This window comes from Alligator mississippiensis, chromosome 1 (assembly GCF_030867095.1).
Source record: "Alligator mississippiensis isolate rAllMis1 chromosome 1, rAllMis1, whole genome shotgun sequence".
Classification (NCBI taxonomy): domain Eukaryota; kingdom Metazoa; phylum Chordata; order Crocodylia; family Alligatoridae; genus Alligator; species Alligator mississippiensis.
In genome coordinates, this window is record NC_081824.1 from 71,993,757 (window position 1) to 72,013,622 (window position 19,866).

Below are 19,866 nucleotides of genomic sequence, written 5' to 3' on the forward strand. Positions count from 1 at the left end.
TTATCTAAGGTCAGCATTGGTGATCCTTAGAGAAGCCATTACCAGCTGGCTTAAGTTACAAAAACACAGAGTTGTTGAAATAAATTCTGAATTTTGCTGAAGGTTAACCTACTTCTTGATTATCCCAGGGGGAGTAAAGAAGGCATAATGCCCTTCCTGCTCTAAGAAGTAAATGGTGGTAAGCTAGAGAAAAAAAGCATTCTAAAAATTATGGGAATATTGTTTTGCAATATATATGTTTAAAGTGACTTCAAAACATAGGAACATTTAAGAAGCATTCTCTCCTATGTAAGACATGATCACATCATGAGTGAAGGTTTGCCAGTCTAAGTAGCTACATTTCCCTGATTTTTCCACCTGTCCGCAGCCCTGAGAGAAATTGTAGCCACCTAGGGTGAACGTACACATGTGTCTTGCAGCATCTAAAAGTCCTTTGAGATGCTGCAAGAGGCATGTGCAGGAATGAAAAAACATTCCCCATGGCACTGGGGCAAAATTAGACCCCTGGATATCCAGGGGTCAAAAAAAACCATAGGGGAAAAAAGTAGGGCAGGGCACGGTCCCGGACCATGCCCTGAGGCAACCAGAGGCTTGGTCCTCCACAGAAACACTTCGGTAGCTAATCAGAGCATCTCTACGGCTGGCCCTTGCCCTGGTGCTGAAGCACACTGCCTGCCTGTGAAGGGCAGGCAGCATGCGAGCCACAGGGAGTTGGATCTGTGCTTCTGCCAGTAAGTAGGGGGTGGGGGGGGTTGAAGGAGGGGGCAGGGGACTATGGGGGGGCCTGCCTGCTCCCCCAACCCCTTGGATTGCTTCTACAGAAGTAGTCGGCCCCATCTCCTGCCCGCTCCCCCAGTTGCTGCCCTGCCCGGCCCCAAGCCCCACCTGCCCCCCGAACCCCCCCCCCATTGCTGCCCAACCGGCCCCCATCCCCCGCCCACTCCCCGAGTCCTCCCAATTGCTGCCCTACCAGGCTCCCTCGAATGCTGCCCTACCCGGCCCCATCCCCTGCCTGCCCTCGAGCCTCCCACCTGGCCCCAGCATCCCAGCAAATTAAAAAAGAAAAGAAAAAAAGCCCCACACTCACCAGCAGTAGTAGCAGCAACGGGGGCCTCATGGCAGAGCCCCCTGTGCAGCGTGGAGCCAGGTGATAGCCGCAGGGGCCCCAGCTGTCCAACAGCGTGTGGAGCTGCGCAGTGCCCTGCTGATCCCGGCCAGACCCGCACAATGGGGCAGTAGGGGTGCGGGTGCCAGGTGACCAGGGCCAGTCCCCGCTGCCCCCTGTTGCCCTGTGCTGTGGGGGGAGGAGCTCTGCTACGTGGCCCCACAGCCCCTGCTACTGCCGGTGAATAAGAGGCTTTTTTTTTTTAAGAGGCTGGGGGTGCAAGCAGGGGGGGTGATAGCCCCTGTTGGGGGGGGGGGCACGCTATGGCCCCTGTGAGGGGGCTGTGGCCCTATTGGGGGAAGTCTGTGAGCTGTGTAGGGAGGCTGCACTCTGTGGGGGGCAGGGGACCCACCCCTCCTGAGCAGACCCCCTGCACAGTCCCCCCACAATTCACCCACACCCCCCCCTTTCCCACCCCCTTCCTGCAAACCCCACATCCCCCCCAGCATGCCCAGCTGCCAGACAAGAGCAGACCTGCTGGCAGGAGCTGTGGCTGATAGGGAAGCTGTCCCTCATCTTGGTTAGTGAAGGGGTCACAGAGCTCTAACTGCTCTCTGGTAAGGAAACCAAAGCCAAAGAGCAAAACATAGAGGTATTTAGAATTCATTTTATTATGATGGTAGAGAGACAGGTAGGCTTCCATATTGCTTTAACACTGTAGCTATATCAATAAAACATTGCCCAACTGATCATTCTCTCTCTCTCTCTCTTCCCACCCCCCCCCCCCGATAGTAGCCTTTTATTTTAATTGTGGTGGAACATGGATTTCTAAGTATTTTACAGAGTCACTTTGGGATTTTTCTATCAAGGATGTTTCAGTTTTCAAATGGGGAACAGTATTCCCATTAGGGAGAAAAGTGGCAGGACCAAGGAAGAGGAGTCTGCTCAGAGCTGGCACCTTGGACCCGGTTGGAGGTGGCTGACCTCCTGGCTAGTTGGGGCCAGGAAGACATGCTTTCACAATTCAAAGCAGGCCACCACACTGGGAACATCTTCCAGGCAATAGCTGCCCTGATGGCCAGGCAGGGAGCACACATGGCAGTAGTGCTGCACAAAGGCCAACCCTGCAGCCACAGCCCACTGGCAGCTGGCCCAGAGGAACAGATGCCTCTGCTGGCTGTGCAGTCCTCATCTGAGTCTGGCAAGTGCACAGCAAGTCACAGCCAGGCAGCAGCCCCCATTGCCAGACTGCTGCAGTGGGTAAAGGGTGCAGGGAACTCTCAGGGCTGCTTCAGCAGTCCAGCTGGCACAAGGGGTACTGTCCCCAGGTACCAATTGGCTGGGCCTCAGAAACTCCTGAGTGAGTACCCTTGAGCTACTTGACAGGGAAGCTTTTTGTAGTGATGAGGACAGCACAGGTGCTGGCCCCAGGCTCTAGCTCCCCCTGACTGCAAATTCAGGAGGGGCCAGTCAGGGTTATTTTGCCCCAAGTGGCACAATTTGCCCCACACAGGTGCAAGTTCAGGCACGTGCACTGAGGCAAAAAGCCCCAGCTCAAATTTGCACCGCTTCTATTTGAGCTGCTGCAAGTGCATGTGCTTGTATGTGTGGACGTGCCCCTAGAGGCTGTCTGTCTTTATTTGAGCTGACTATGGTCTCCTGAAGACCGCACTCCAGCTGACAATTGCCATAGGGACTGGAACTATATTCTCATGCTTCCTCTCACCTGATTATGTCCTGCCTTCCACTATAGCAGAGGGTGAAGAAGATTGTCCTAAGAACTGGCTCTGCAGGCTTTATATTAGCTGAGGATTGTTTTCTTGTAGGAGAATTGTCAGATGGAGAGCTGCACCCAAATTATTTGCCTGTTGTAGTATTAATTGCAGAATTAATACATTATAGCAGTGGTGCACAAAATACAGCCTGTAGTCTGGTTCCAGCCCACCAACTGATTGGATCTGGCCTGCCTCCCCAACATTCTGCATGGGGCTGAACCCTGTCTGTTCCTCACCAAGGCAGCCCATTTGTGCCCACACCTGCTGGCTCCAGCCCTAGTCCCAGCCCTGGCCAGCGGGCATAACTTTCCAGCGGGGCTGCTCCAGGTGCAGCTGCAGCCACCTAGGTAATGCTCAGCTCCCCAGTCTCCAGCAACTCCTCCTCCTCCTGCCCCTGCTGCACTGCTCCAGGTGGGAGGAAAGCTGCACCTGCACCATACCACCCCAGCAAGCTCTGCTGCATGCGGCCCCTGCCCCTCCCCTTCCTTCTCCCCACCTCTGGCTGGCTCCTGGGACCTAGTGTGCGGGCAGCCCTGCACACACGTGCACACCTCCCCACACAATATGCAAAAATAAGATTTTATTTTGAGCTATTATTCAATTGCCTTTATATACACTACTCAAAAAGCATAAATCAGGACAAAATAATGTTTTGAAATAAAATTAAAATATGTGATAGTAGACGTTTGATTTTTAGTATACAAATTGTTTTTATCTATATTTGTTAAAATGATATCTTCTAAAAGATTTGTGTGTGTAGTCCTCGACAGCTTGCTGAAACTTAAGTGGCTTTCCAGCCAAAATAATTGCCCACCTCTGATTTATAGGGAATCTGGTTCTGTAAACCCATTTTTGGTTGTATAAGCTGGTGAGTGATTTCTTCAGCCAGAGAATGGAAATAAAGCTCAAAACCTTTAGGCACCTTGAAGCTTGCCTCCGGTCTTGATCCTCCAAACATACACAAAAACAGAAATCAGTAATTCTCTGGAGGCTTTTCCCCTGTTTTAACCAGCCAGCTTAGAAGGGAGTTCAATGTTCTCCTTCTCTTCTAGGTTCCCCTTTCTTTATATACTTTCCCTAAGAAGCTGTGTTCCAGGCCTCTAAACCCAGTTACTTCTTGCCTTTAAAAGCTGCAGAAGCTTTAACTTGTTACTGTCCCTTAAAAAGGATTTTTTTTAAGTGTACCCTTTGACCTTCAGGTACAAGTGTTTTTACTGATGGAACAAGAACTCACTGCTGACGAAGATATTTCAAGGTAAAATTAAATTAACTTCTAGGTATTCATTCGCTTTTATAATATTTTGTCATCTTCTGAAATGCTAATAATCAATAGAATCAATATTTAGAAAGTTATTCATGTTCAAAAGAAAAAGAACAAATGAAGACTACCTAATTCAAACTGCAGTAACAGAACATTGACGCTCTCGGTTTAAAAAAAATACACAACCACCAGTTATTGAATCTTGCAACTCTCTCTCACATGGGTAATGTTAACTCCTATAAATAGTCCCATATTAGTCAGTAGGGCTACTCTAATGATTTACCAAGATAGGACCTTGTAATATAGCTTGTGTTTCAAAGGGTGTGTGCGCTAGAAAATATAATGGAAATATTTGTTTTGATGAAATGCTTAAAAGGCATAAAGAATTTAAAATCTCTTTTACTTTTTTCAGTTTTGTTGTCTGCTCATCATCCCCACATCTTCTGAAAAGAATATGGTCTAGTTTGTACAGTTATAGCTTTAAAGGCAGATTTTTCAAAGGCACAGGGGAAATTATGTTCCAACTCCTGCTTATTTTTTTTCTTAGCTCCTTTCTGTACTTTTGAAAATCTCTCCCGAAAGTAAAATCCTTACAACTGGCAAGTTAACAAATGCCTGCTTAACTTGGATGATTGGCAGGAATCTGATACATTTTAAGCATAGTCTATCATCTCCAAACATAACAGAGACTATGCTACTGTGTGATCTGTGGAGTTGCAGTAAAGTTAACAAGTTAGATATGCCTATTTGTAAAACAAAATGCTAAAAAAGAACATACGTGGCTGAAGGTCATTATAACTAACCTGTGCAGCTATTCATTATAATTTAATTTTAGAACTTCAGGCCCATCTGTTGCTGGTCTGGAGACAACATACACAGGAGGCAATGGCTTTTCCACATCATACAATAGTCAACGGTGGTTAAATCTTTACTTGTCTGCTTGTAAATTTCTGGATTTGGCTCTTGCATTACCATCTGAAAACCTTCCACAGTTCCAGATGTAAGTAAAAGGAGATTAAATATTTTACATTTTTCAAATATTAACTATTGCCTTGTAAAATTCTAAGATTTAAAAACTTTGTTTAATTTCTTTTCACATAGTCTTCCTGTCTCTAGTTCAGAGTAGCTGATTGCCTTCTTTTTGCCTAGAGACTTTGTCAGTAACAAGGGTACACCATCAGGAAGGCTTAGATCAGGGCTGTCCAACTTCCGAGCCAGGAGCCACGTACCCTGCAGGCTGCACCAGTGAGGGCTGCATATCCCATGGGACTCATGAGGGCAAGCCATGGGCCCCTCAGGCCATGTGGATGTCCCTGCTACTGTAGTGCATGCCCATGTGGCTCCCTGTCATGTCGTTGCAGTGCACGCCCGTGTAGCTCCCCAACACACAAGACTGCTACATCACACATCCACATAGGTGCATACAAACCTCCACTGTTGCTGCACCATGTGTCCACACAGCCCCAGACTCACTCTCTGCACTGTGCATGACACCGCCTTGCCCCCTAGAGCAGCTGGAGCAACAGGGGGAGCAGTAGCCAGGAACTTAACTCCTCACAGGCTACATGTGGCCTGCGGTCCCTATCACGCAGCCCTGGTTTAGATTACCATTCTGTCCTAAACCCCTGTATTTTCAGTCTCTCAGAAGTCATAGATTTCATTTTGTCTGGAATTCTGATGCTTTATCTTGGTCAAAAGGTAAATCTTAAGGGAAATTTGAAGATATGAAGTACATTGCATTCTGAGCTCCTCTTAAAAACTAATAGCCTGTATGGCAGTTAAGGGTTAGTAGAGAAGACTGGAGCTCTGCTCTATCCCGTCTGCTCTCAACATTGATGGAATTCTCAACTCGCCAGCCAGGGAATGAGTCTCCCCCTCGTGCTACATTGGTAGCCCAAAGGGATGGAACTGGGATAGGACTCAGGCCTGATGTATTTTTCCAATCTTAGTATAATGTTGTGTGTGTATTGAGGGCCATATCTATCCCCTGTTTAATTCCATTCACTTGAATAGAGTTAACATGGGGTATAATTTGATCTGTAGTGCTTTAATGCCTTCCAATGAAGGTACTAATACAGTACACCTTTTAGAGGACACTGCCTATTGAACAAGACTACCTAGAATCTTTAGCAAAAATGTGTGTGTGTCTGTTTGGAACAATGGTGGAATACTTAAAACATTTCTGGTTTTGCCCAATTAAGCCATATATAGTACACCACTACATCAGGGGAATACATCAAGGGCTTGGCGAACAAATGTTCACCAGGGCACCCTTGGGGAAAACCAGGAGTAATGGCCACAAACTCCTGGACAACTATTTCAGGCTTAACACTAAGAAAAACTTTTTCACAGTTAGGGTGTCCCGACTGTGGAATAAACTCCCTCCAGAGGTGGTGTAATCATCTACCCTGGAGATCTTCAAGAAGAGATTGGACAGTTACCTGACCCCAGGTGTCTTTCCTGCCTAGCGCAGGGGGGCTGGACCCGATGATCTTGCGTGGTCCCTTCCAGCCCCTTACAATCTATGCATAATCTATGAATCTACACCTTTTAAAGGTGAACTGAAATGTTGTATTGACATAGAATTCTGAAATTACAGATAGAATGCATATGGATCCTTCAAATTAAAAATATATTTAAAACGTAAACAGAAAGAGATTCTTTTACCATCTCTAAACCAAAAACTAGGTTTTCCTCTTTTTCCTAAAGTATCTGAAGGCATTTCAGATGTTCTGATCAGAGTACGACTTTTATGCTTCCTTGAAGTGTTTGAAATAGCTACAGCATTTGTAAGTGAAACAGTGAGCTCAGAATTCATAATTCTATAGATAATCAAAATAAGCGATTTGGTCAAGTACCTATTTTTAAATTACTTATTTGTAATAATTTTCAATTGTCCAAAATATATGCCTGCTTGCCTCAGCAAGACTACTACAGACACCGTATTTGATCAGAAGACCTAACAATCTCACCTGGACATCACCTGAATGGATCCTGTGGAGGAAGTTGCAACATACTGATGTCTGCTGGTTAAGAACTAATAACCTCCTCTTGACTCCGATAATTCATGAGTGCAAAACTGTTTCCTTATGCCTCCTTAGCCTCTCCAGAATGGGAGCTATAAAATATGGAGCCCAAAAGAGCTACGTTTTCCAACCCAATCATCTTTGGATAAATCAACTGCCAGTGATTAATTGCCACTGCCCTTGGACAACTTCGGCAGAATTCAGTCAACTTTACCCCTCTCTACCTTTTTTTTTTTAGAAGAATGAGGGTGAGGAAGGGGCTACATGTCACTCTAGGTTTAGGTCCTTCAAGTTTCATAAGCCTGGGGTGATGATTTAAGTTTGATTAGAATTTTGGATCTACCCTAAATTATGGGTAGGTTTACGTTTCCAACAAAATTGTTTACAGAGTCCTACTATTCGTTGTTGTTGTTATGACTTTATTAAACAAGTCCTTTCTAGTAAGATATTTCTCTTTATTCATTACTGTATGTTCCTCGAAACAACATCTTCTGCATAACGGATCAGACCATTAATCTGACTTTCCTGGTTTCCTGAACAATCTTACCTGATTTTTCAGAGAGGACAGCTTCATCTTCTACTGTAGTGCACAGTGCACCTAGCCAGTTCTTACAATGGTATGTGATACTCAGGGGGACATTTTTTCATGCTTTAAAGACAGCAGTGGAAGGAGCACTTTTAAGAGTTCCTGAACTGAGATTCTAACATCAAAGACAATGCCATCAAAGCCATTCCACAACATCCCATTAAGTTCCACATTGCTGATCCACTAATTTACCAAGAGGCCTTGAAAGTCATTAAGTAGATGAAAAACCAACAAAGCACATAGTCCTAGCTGAAATTTATAAGCAAAGTAGAAAGAAGGTCTCACCAGCTGCAAATGGTTATTCTAAAAATCTGGAAACACAAAACAGGTTCCCAGTGATCTATGAGATGCCAAAATCATTGCCATATTCAAGAAAGGAGGTAAAATGGTTTGCAACAGTTATTTTTGATATTGCCTTCCTGTCCATTGCTGGGAAGATCCACACCCACATTCTCCCCAGTAGAGTCACATTCCTGGCTGAGGAGATTCTGTTTGACTTTCAGTATAGTTTCAGACTCCTCAGAGATGCAGTTGATCTGATTTTTGCTGCTAGACAGTTTCAGAAGTGCCAGAAGCAACACCAAGATTTTTGCATAGCCTTTCTTGACCTAACACCTTTGCTTCAACCAACAATTTTCTATATGGAAAAACCTGATGAGATTTAGGTGCCATTAAGCAACAGCTTGGAAATAGCCCCCCTCACTATTAGAACTAGAGACGAGCAAAGACGTGTGATTGTACCACCACTCTTTTCTTTCTATATTGCAGCTATTCCACATCTTATTGGTGAGAGACTTGTCCAGAGTCAGAATCCAGTATCACATGAATGGATGGAAATGTCTTTAACATCAATTAGTACACTCCAAATCAAAGATAACTAATACCTTCATTACTTATCTTCAATACACTGATGATTATGTTGTGTGTGCTCACTGAATTGAACAGCTCCAGGTTGCCCTTGATTGCTTTTGTGAAGAACATGAAATGCCTGGACTATCTGTCAACTTCACAAAAACCATGGTGCTTTACCAGCTCAGCCCAAGCCAAGCCACAGATCCTCCACATATTACAGTTGTAGGACAATCCTTGGAGAGCGTTAAGCATTACCCCTTTCCCAAAAAGTAAATATAGATGACAATATTCAACATTGGATAAAGTCTGCCCGTGCTGCTTCTGGACATTTCCGAAATTGTGTCTTTGATCATGACATCATGACTCAAACCAAGCTTCTTGTCTATTAGGCTATCGTCATTCTTATCCTGCTGTATGGGTGTGAGACTTGGACAACGTATTGGAAACATCTGAAAGTTTTGGAACGTTACCATCAGTGATGCCTTTTAAAAAACCTCCATAACAATTGGAAGGACAGAAGAACAAATGCTAGTGTTCTGGCTCAAGCAAACTACCATCACTGAAGGAGTGTTTATACGACACCAGCTCCATTGGACAAAACATGTTATTAAGATGCTTGGTAACTGGCTCCCAAAACAGGTCCTCTACTCCCAATTCATTGATGGCCATTGCTCTGCAGGTGGGCAAAAGAAAAAATTCAAAAATAGGCCAATGTGAAGGAATGCATCATTAACACTGGTACTTTGGGAGACTCAATCACCAAATTGCCCCCAGTGCTGTTGTGATATTTGACAAGGCATTGATCAATTCAAGCAAATTCACCTCACTATAGAGGTTGATAGGCAAGAGAGACACGTGACATGCAATTACCAGGACTCACTCCTTCCTTCCAGAACCAGTTGCTAGTTAAACACACACATCTGCGACTGACCTCCTGAATCATCCCTGGATTCACTGATGACTCCCCTATTATTGGAAGATCATCCTCCTCATTTTGAAGGAGCAGGAGGACAGTGGCCAGGGATAGACAGGGGAAACTGGTTAATAGCTAGACGCATTTAGTATGTCATGGTTTTACCTTTCATAAAAATTTCTACAGGCCAAGGAAGGTATAGCAGTAATTTGCAAGTATAAAAAGCTACCTCTAGCATTTTGTTACATACCTCAAAATCACTCTAAATTTTCTTTTGGCTACAGTAGTAATAAAGGTATCAGGTTTTTTTAAATCTTCCTTTACTTTTTCCTCTTTCTTGGGTAGCCTAAATAAGTCATACAAATGTTTAGTGAAGAAACTTTAGAGAGGTAAAGAAAACTTGTTTCTGTTCAGTGTTATTACACTCCTCTTTGCTTGTCCTGAACAGTGGTGGATCAAGGGGGATGCAGTGGTGCAGTTGCATCCCCACCTTTTGATTCCTGTTCAACCTAAACTTGACTGCTTGGGAGGGGCAGTAGCATTTCTATTCAGGCAGTGCTGAAGGGGTCAACTGATTTGATGGTTCATTATAATGTACCTGACTCCTGTGTATCTCAGGTGCTAATGACATCTCTCCTTTTAATGGTCTTGATGTTCCATTAATTAAGTTATGGTTGTTTCTGCAGTTTTTGCATCTATAGCCATCCCTGTTAATATCACTTCTTTTTCACAGCCCTGAAGACTGTTTTTAGTCCTAGCTAAAAACCTTAACTCAGGTGTAGTAACATTAACTCAAGTGTACAAATGATTGATAGTTGTGTTGGATGCACTGTCAAGATGCTCAAGCAGGGTAAATCTTGTTTTATGAATCTGAATAAGAGATGTACATTTAACTATAATGGCTACAGGACTAATAAACAGTATCTTTTGACTATTTTTCCCTAATTTATTGTGTTTTTTACTTAATATGTAATCTAGAAAATTAGTTCACACTCCAATAAAGTTACATTCATTTTTGTTTTGACCGTATACTGAATAAAAAAGCCCTAGGCCCCTCACATATTAGTAAAGCTTCTAGTTTCTTTTTACCTGGATAAAAATATGTTGTGTTTATATGTGATATTGCACCACACCATCTGCACCCCACCTCCCTTCCACACCTTTTCAAAATTCTAAATCTGCCCAAAGTCCTGAATATGGTTTTTCCTCCTCTATTGGAAGAATCCATTTTTTCTTCATTTACAAAAATATTAGATGTACTATGATTTCATAGATTCCCTTGTTTTATAGTAATGATATTGGGATAGAGTCAACTTTGAAAAGCTATGAACAACTTCTAACTATGTCACCTCTTGATAGGTATCGCTGGGCTTTTATTCCAGAAGCATCAGATGATTCAGGTTTGGAGGTGCGAAGACAGGGAACACATCAAAGGGAATTTAAACCATATGTGGTACGACTAGCAAAACTGCTGCGGAAGAAAGCAAAGGTATGTAATTTTCTCCATTTTCCATTATGTTGTAAAGTTACATGTGCAGTGAACAGCACTTCTTAATGGAGAATCAAAAGGATGCTAGATCCTCATATAGAAATGAGTCTCAGATCAGCATAATGTAAAATAAATGTATTTTGTTTATTGGCTATGGGGTATCTAATTATACCTTTGTCATTTACAGTACTTTCCAAATTCTAAATATATTGCATATAAAAATCTCTATATAGATGAGAACATGATATATATACATTAAAGAAGAAAGATATGTCTTTTCCCATTAGATTCTTACAAATATTTAAAAGGCAAAAAGTTAAGTGATTGTGTATTAACAGATATAAGAAATTATTTCATAGCAGAGTTGAGTAGGATGAACATATGAACCACTGGTACTTGGACTACTAAAGCTGGATTGTAGAATGGGATAGAATGGGCAAGGAACAGGCTTAGAACAGCAGTTCTGAAAAGCAAGAGTTGAGGAAATCAGTGAGATGGCTGAATGTTGGTTCTGATACTGTGTGGAGTGGGAGTAGAGCTGAGAAAGGGAGGAGTTCTCATAGATGGAGGAAGGCAGGTACTACCAGTAAAAGGGGAAAATTTGGTAGGGACTTCTTTTTCATCTCCCAGGGGTTGCACGAAGGCCCTTCCACTGAGTTTCTTTTAGCTGACATTTATCCAGTGCAAGCAACAATAAATGCTAGAGACCTGCACATGTAGTTAAATCTGGAATAGGGAATGAAGGACTGAACAGAGTACCAGCCAGCTTTTTCCACAGCTGCCAAAACCCTACCTTTATTTTAAGAAGCTCCCCTTACTGCCAAGGAATGGGAAGAAGTCAGTGGGCATAGTTTCATAGTTGGTAGGGTCAGAAGGGACCTGAGCAGATCATCAAGTCCGACCCCCTGCCATGGGCAGGAAAGAGTACTGGGGTTAGACGACCCCAGCAAGGTGTTCATCCACCCTTCTCTTAAAGACCCCCAGGGTAGGAGCCAGCACCACTTCTCTTGGAAGTTGGTTCCAGATCCTAGCTGCCATGACAGTGAAGTAGCGCCTCCTGATCTGAATCTACCCTCTGCCAGCTTATAACCATTATTACTTGTCACTCCTGGTAGTGCTCAGGGGAACAGGGACTCCCCCAATGCCTGTTGGTCCCCCCCTGACTAGTTTGTAAATGGCCACTAGTTCCCCCCTCAGCCTTCTCTTGTGGAAGGTGAACAGGTTCAGGTCCCTTAGCTTCTCCTCGTAGGGCCTGCCCTGCTGACCCCTGATCATGTGGATGGCCCTCCTTTGGACCCTCTCCATGTTGTCCACATCCCTCCTGAAGTGCGGCGCCCAGAACTGGATGCAGTACTCCAACTGCGGCCTGACCAGTGTCGCATAGAGGGGGAGGATCACCTCCTTGGACCTGCTTGAGATGCATCTGTGATTGCACGACAAGGTACAGTTGGCCTTCCTGACCGCGTCCCCACATTGTCGGCCCATGTTCATTTTGGCATCAATAATGACTCCAAGATCCTTTTCTGCCTCTGCACTGATGAGAAGGGAGTTCCCCAGCCTGTAGGTATGCTGCTGGTTCTTCCTCCCCAGGTGCAGTACCTTGCACTTATCAGTGTTGAAACCCATCCTGTTCTCATCCGCTCACCCCTGTAACCTGTTTAGGTCCAATTGCAGCCTATTTCTCCCTTCTAGCATGCCCACTTCTCCCCACATCTTAGTGTCATCTGCGAATTTGAACAGGGTGCTTTTTACCCCCTCCTCCAAGTTGTTGATGAAGATGTTGAACAGTGTAGGCCTGAGGACCGAGCCCTGGGGGACCCCACTGCCCATATCCCTCCAGGTCAAATAAGACCCACCCACCACCACTCTCTGGGCGCAGCCCTCCAGCCAACTAGTGACTCATTTGATTGTGTAGGTGTCGACAAAAGTCTCCTAGTTTTTTAATGAGATTGGGATGAGAGACAATGTCGAAGGCCTTCCTAGAGTCCAGAAAGACTACATCCACTGCTACACCTGCGTCTAGGGATTTTGTGACCTGGTCATAGAAGGCCACCAGGTTGTCTACATGCATGTCTATATGTGTGTTTTACTGCACAGTAAGGCGTCACTGTCTACACATGCACAGCAGTTGGGTGGTGTAGACTAATTTACAGTGCCATCAGAAAGTCCCATCAAGACACTGGTACCATCTGATGGTGGAGTTAAATTCCTGTGCTTAAATGCATGTGTAGATGGTAACATCAGGATTAGTTTACTCTTGCTCAAATTGCACCAGAGTTTATTCAGTTGTATTAATTGCATGTGTAGCCGTGCCCAGCCAGTATTTTCTAGTGCTGGGGCTTGAACTGAGGGGAGCAGTAGAGGCTCAGGTGGAACAGTGGCTGGGCAGAGCAAGGAAAGAAGGGACATAAGGTACTTAAAACTTGCACAGGGAAACCAACCTTGAGATTGTTCTGGGGCTTCATTTGAATATCGTTGGTGATGGTCTCTTCTGACTTACCGTACTTAACCCCTCTGTGTAAAAAAGTTTCCACTGGGTTATCTCTTTTGGAGTGGAAATCTGTTGAATATAGCTATCTGCTATGTAAAAATGTTCAAGGGTGACATGTCAATATATATCTACTGCCGAAACAAACACAACTACAGAAATTTTGCACAGTATATTTGGAGCCTGTCCGGATTCTTGTTTGTCTTTCAGAAGCCAGGAGTAAGGACCCTATATGCTCTTTTCCCAACCATGCAAAAGAGTTAATGGGTCTGCTGATAAAATGCTATTCAGGGATAGTGTACATGATTATCTGAGTTGTTAAATGCTGCACATTCCTCACTTGGAGTTTAAAGATACAGTATTTTGCATCACTCGTGTGTTGCATGCATTCCAAAATAGACTGTTCATGTGCTTTTTACAATATTATCTGCTGGTAAAAACATACATGAAGATCCACATTTGTTAAACTTGTAGCTTCTGTAGTTTGCTTCAAGAGCTTGCAAAGCTTCCAGAAATATCTGGAACCCTCTAGTCAAGGCAGCAACTAATACTAGGTCTCAGTTCATTATGTCTTTGTGGTTGCAGTGGAAGAACACTAATGAAGACAGCCCTGTGTTTCTTATGAAGAAGAAAATTTAGCAGCAAGAAGCCTTGTTTGATCTTAGCTTTGTTTCAATTTGATTCATGTCAGATTTCAGCATTTCTGTCAGCTGTAGGCAATGAATTCTGCACTGTGACAATAAACAACAAAAATGGAAATACTTTCTATATTAGCCTCCTCTGACCACTGCTAATTCCATAGTCTGCCCCCCTCCCCCACGCTATGATACCAGATTTGGGCTCTTTGGAACATAACTTTTTTGCTAACTCATAACACCCAAATTGCCAGCTGCAAGGCCTTCATGGCTAAGTATTGTTTTGATTCACAAAGCATAGTCTGAAAGTTCTCCTCTTTCCTTCCACAGGACAAACAGGAGGACTTTAAGATGATGATTTTGGAGGGATTGGAGATGGCCAAGCATCAGGTGAGGGAGGCCTTTGATGCTTGAGTTGTATAACAAAAATTGGTTTTTCACCATCAGATGCTCACAGTCTTATGTGGTATCTGTACTATAATGAAGGAGGCAAAAGGTAATGAATCTTTCCTAAGGACAAAAATAAGTCTATTTTGATGAAGGCAGAGAAGAATAGTGATAAGTGCCTCTCTTTCATAAGTGGTGAATGAGAAGAAGTGTATTGTTTTAAACCAGCTTATCTAAGTACGTAAAAGGTTACAAATAGTTCGTTCATTTCTGAAAGAAATATAGCCCAATGCCATCACAGAATTTAAACAACAAAATTACTTCTACCGCACAACATAAACCAAAATACATGTCTAGTATTCTAGTCTCCGTGCCAAATTACTTTTCATTTCCTATCCAAGAAATTAGTGAGGTGTGTGTTTCTTCACCTTGCAGTCTAAGCAGTAGAAATGGTATGGGGTAGATTAGCACTTCATTGACCACTTCCAAGGAGACCAGTGGCATTCGCAGTGGTGCATGTTCGTTGAGCTCTTCCACCAGCTAAATCTCTTGCATTTTTTGCTTATGCGCAGAATTTTAGAATGTATGTAACTGCTCACCATGAGGCAATATCATGAAAATCAAACATTGAAAAGTCTCTCTTCTCTGAATGCCGTGCCTTTTCCACAATGGTGGGAAAGAAAATTTAAAAAATATATATATCAAGAACATAAGTTTATATTCCATTTCTCCAGGTCCTCTGCTTGAGGCAAGGCTAGTTTTGATTTGGGCAACATGTAATTTTTAAAAAATAACACAAGTACCAGGGTATTGCTTGTAAAATGGCCAGGTACATCTAGTTTGTGGTAGAAACTACCACAAAATCTGGACTTTTGTACTGGTTCACTTAAAGTAGTGCAGCCATAGGCTCTCAAGTGTTGGTGTTGTCTTGGTATTTCTTAAGTTTAGATATAATGTTGCTGATACTATCATCCAGAAAGGGAACTGATGGTTAAAGGCTACACTATACAGTACAGGATATCAGTGCTTAGATTTTGGTAACACTATAGCAAACTCCAAAGTAGGGATTAATGCAAACACAGTAGAACCTGGATTTATCATGTAGGTAAGGGTGCTTCACCCATCTTTTGCTTCGTTGCATCACCCATCAGGTGGAGCACAAACATAATCCCATGTAGCTTATTGGACGAGCAGTGCCCTTTCAAATAAAACCTGCGGCAAACAGCACCGTTCCATGGTCCCACACAGGCGTTTGCTGCAGCTGTGTATACTCCTGGATACATTGCAAACCCTCTTCTTCTTTGCAGGGGAGGAACCTAGCCCTATGAAAAACCCAAGTTCCAGTGTACGTTCTCTCACACCCTTTAAACAAGTTGTTTAGGACTGCTGCCTTAAGTGCGTGGGTTCCAGAAATTTCTCCCTTCAAATTCTATATGAAACCCAAGGTGGAGAGCATATAACTGTTATTTATGTATATTAATATTGCTAATAGGAGGCAAAGCTGTGACTATGACTGGTGTTTAGTTGCTGCCTTATTGAATCTCCAGGATACAATGGTTCCAAAGAAAGGATAGCATTTAATATGTGTTTTGCTGTAGCAATGCCCTGAAATTATTTAATGGGGTAGCCCTGTCTTTTCTTTCTGCACAAAGTATTTTGTTGTTGGATTTTGTTCTATGCTACTTAATACTTCCTGTATTTACAGAAAAACCCCGAGGAGGACAGCTCAGGGAAAACATTAAGTTGGGAACCAGGCCACTTGCTATTAACCATATATACAGTCCGCAGCATCGAACAACTTCTGCCTTTCTTCAATGTACTCAGCCAAGTTTTTAATAGCAAAGTCACAAGCAAGTGTGTTGGACACTCAGGGAGCCCTGTACTTTACCCAAACTCTTTTCCCAATAAGGACATAAAAATGGAAAACCAGAAGACATTCTCTAGCAAAGCAAGGCAAAAAATAGAAGAGATGGTTGAGAAGGATTTTCTGGAAGGAGTCATCAAAACATGAGCCCTAATTGGCACTATTCAGCTTAAATGTAATGTAATTGTTTAAATGAAACACTGTACCTTTTCAAGTTGTATAGTATTCTTTTCTTACTTCGTATGTAACAAATACTTCATGTTGTATTTAATTTAAATATTTGTAAATAAGAAAAGAATTCTGGATGTGGCCTGAATCAAGTTTAAATATTGTTGGCTCATATTGATTATGGTGCCTACTATTTACAGTACACTTGTTTAATTGTCTTGAGTTCTGTCTTAAAAAAAGCCCTGTGAAATACAAGTTGCACATTTTTTAAGTTGTTTCCAGTTTATCTTTGTGTTCTCCATTTCTCTAACCCATTGAAGCTTATAGACATCCTTTTCCTCAGAAGTCACTAAGTTTGCAATCTGGGAAATTCCTCTGGGTACTGGAGCATTAAATCAAGGAGGTGCTTTGACCTCACACAAGTACTCTGAACTGCAGGTAAGTATTAGCCAATCAGAGTATTATCCTTCAATTTAGTGCATAGATGACTGGGCTAATGCATAAAATGCATGCCAGGGCTAAAGCCCATTGTTCACTAGTGGAGGTTATTCAGTATTTTTGTTGCTACCACAGTATTCCAGATGTGGCCTCACCAGTGCTGAATAGAGGGGAATGATCACTCCTGATGCAGCCCAGTATGCCGTTCGCCTTCTTTGCAACAAACGCACACTGTTGGCTCATATTCAGCTTTTTTGTCTACTGTAACCCCCAGGTCCTTTTCTGCAGAGCTGCTGCCCAGCCAGTCAGGACAGAAGAATTCCATGCACTGGTACAGGCTGGGAGTTAAGTGCAGGACTTTGCACTTGTCCTTAATGAGCCTCGTGAGATTCCTTTTGGCCCAATCCTCCAATCTGTCTAGATCATTCTAGATCCTGTCACTACCCTCCAGCATATCTACTACTCCCCACACCTTGATGTCATCTGCAAACTTGCTGAGGGTGCACTCTATACCATCTTCCAGGTTGTTGGAGACGTTGAACAAACCCAGTCCCAGGACCAACCTCCACTTGATACTGGCTGTCACCTAGACATTGAGCCATTGATTACTGTTTTCTGTGCCTGATGCTCCAGCCAGTTTTCTATCCACCTTACAGTACCTTCACTCAGCCCACACTTCCTTAGGTTGCCTGTAAGAATGTTGTGAGAGACTATATCAAAAACCTTGCTAAAATCGAGGTATACTACCATCCACTGGTCTCCTCACATCCACAGATCCAGTCACCTCATCATAAAAGGCAATCAGGTTGGCCAAGCATGACTTGTCCTTGGTGAATCCATGCGGACTGTTTCTAATCACCTTTTTCTCCTCCAAGTACTTAAAAATGGATTCCTTGATGATCTGCTCCATGATTTTTCCAGGAACTAAGGTGAGGCTGACTGATTTGTAATTCCCCAGATCCTCCTTTTTCCCCGTTCTTAAATGTGGGCACCATTTTTCCCTTTTCCAGTCACCTGGGACCTCTCCTGATAGCCACGGGTTTTCAAAGATAATGGCCATTGGCACTACAATTTAATCTGCACCCTTGGGTGCATCCTGTTGGGCCCCATGGATTTGTATATGTCCAGCTTTTCTAAATAGTCCCTAACCTCTTCTTTCACCACTGTTGGCTGCTCACGTCCCCCCCAAGCTATGCTGCCAGGTGCAGTAGTCTGGGAACTGACCTTGCCTGTGAATAAGGCAAAGAAAACATTGAGCACTTCAGCTTTTTCTGCACCCTCTGTCACAAGATTGCCTCCCCCATTCAGTAAGGGACCCATACTTTCCAGATCCTCCTCTTGCTAATGATAGCTGAAAATTGAAAAGCAGCAGATGGTGTAAAGACTGAATTCTCACCACCTCATCATACTGAGGCATAAATGTGAGAATCTCACAAAGAAGGACAACAAATGGAGCAAGGAATTAATTTACTTCCTCTGTATCAGTTCAACAGCAGTGATGTCATCAATTTCCAGGTTTAAGGAGTGAAATGATATTATGGTGGGTATGACGGTGAAATTGGGATCTAAAACTTAAAGCTGTCTTAACACCTCATCTTTGCATCAAGCCATCCTATAAGCTGTCACTTGCAATGTGGATGCACAGATTTATAGAAATTAGTATACTACGTCTTGCAAGTTTCCTGAAGGATCACCACCACCACCACCCCCACCCCCTCCGATGACAAATGCCACAACTAAAAGCTACCAGGTTCCTAAAAATTTACACCCTACCACTGGCCTGCATAACAACTTACAATAACACACGGTCCAGTTAAAATAGAAGATTTGGTTAGTGGCAGAATCCTGGCAAAATAATCCCTTAAGTGAGAGCAAGACTTTGTTCAACTGAAATCCTCAAAAAATAGACCAAATCCAGCAAAGAGCTGGGACAGTTACAAATCAAAACAAGGGACCTAAATATTAGTATCATGCCATTAAATATTACAGCTAACAGAAAGTTTGGACAGGCTGAGAAAACACCTTAGAGACAGGGTGGAGACGAAGAAAGAGTTTACACCGGTATAATCAGCAAAGGTAACAGATAGATGAAGCAAACCCTTACCTGGATGTTACAGTAAGGAAATACCCCTGAAAGAATGAGGAGTAAACATCTTCCAGTACAAGTTATATTCATGTCATTGGGTATGTTTGCATCACAAGACTGACTTGCTAAATACAAATAGTCTATTACTTTCCCTCCTGCTACCTTTTTCCAGGGCACCATAACAGTACAAGTACTCTGGAACATGTCTGTCCTTTCCTGATCCCATTGTGATTTATATGTGTGTACAAATCCAGAGTCACCTCTTTGTAAGATACTAAATTAATTTTTATCCTTTATGTCACTTTATTCAACTATTGAACACAGTATGTAAGCTTCAGACTTTGTGCTTTTTTGAGAACTGCAGACTATTTACTTTTCTCCAAGCTCATTGAAAATATTTACTTATCACTACAAAAAGCTTAAATTTTCTCTGGGTTATACATATTGTCTCCTGGAAAAAAGTGGCTCTGTATTATGCATCCAGCCATTTATTCTGAGACTTCTGTGCAGACTTACATACTAGCAATAATTAGCAAAAATCGCACCTCAGATTAACCTCATTGGCTACGATACTGCCACTGCGCAGACTTACATACTAAGAGCCTTCTCAAACCATCCTGTTGTAGAGCATAAAAATACTGGAATTAGAGAATAGTGGTGAGACACCATAGGCCACTGAATAATACTTGGTATTACAAGGGCAGCATTCTGTTCCCCAGTATAAAGCACATTATTTAACTTGTCTGTCCCCATCTGTAAACTAAGCATATTTGCCTCTCTTTCTACAGCAGTT

The 19,866-nt window shown here is 43.0% G+C and overlaps 1 protein-coding gene across 6 annotated transcripts in view; it reads left to right on the plus strand.

The window, feature by feature from the left end:
- DOP1A (DOP1 leucine zipper like protein A) overlaps positions 1–16,820 on the plus strand; it is a 107,692-nt gene extending 90,872 nt beyond the window's left edge. For 4 of the 6 annotated variants that reach the window (XM_019496821.2, XM_059731579.1, XM_014600575.2 and 1 more), the window contains 5 exons: positions 4,080–4,135; positions 4,977–5,141; positions 10,878–11,007; positions 14,461–14,520; positions 16,223–16,820. In XM_019496821.2, the coding sequence (XP_019352366.1) occupies positions 4,080–4,135; positions 4,977–5,141; positions 10,878–11,007; positions 14,461–14,520; positions 16,223–16,528 (717 nt within the window). In that variant the 3' untranslated portion in view covers positions 16,529–16,820. The remainder of the gene's footprint in view (positions 1–4,079; positions 4,136–4,976; positions 5,142–10,877; positions 11,008–14,460; positions 14,521–16,222) is intronic. The other 2 variants (XM_019496824.2, XM_059731593.1) reach the window with 1 other exon arrangement.
- The last annotated feature ends 3,046 nt before the right edge of the window (positions 16,821–19,866 follow it).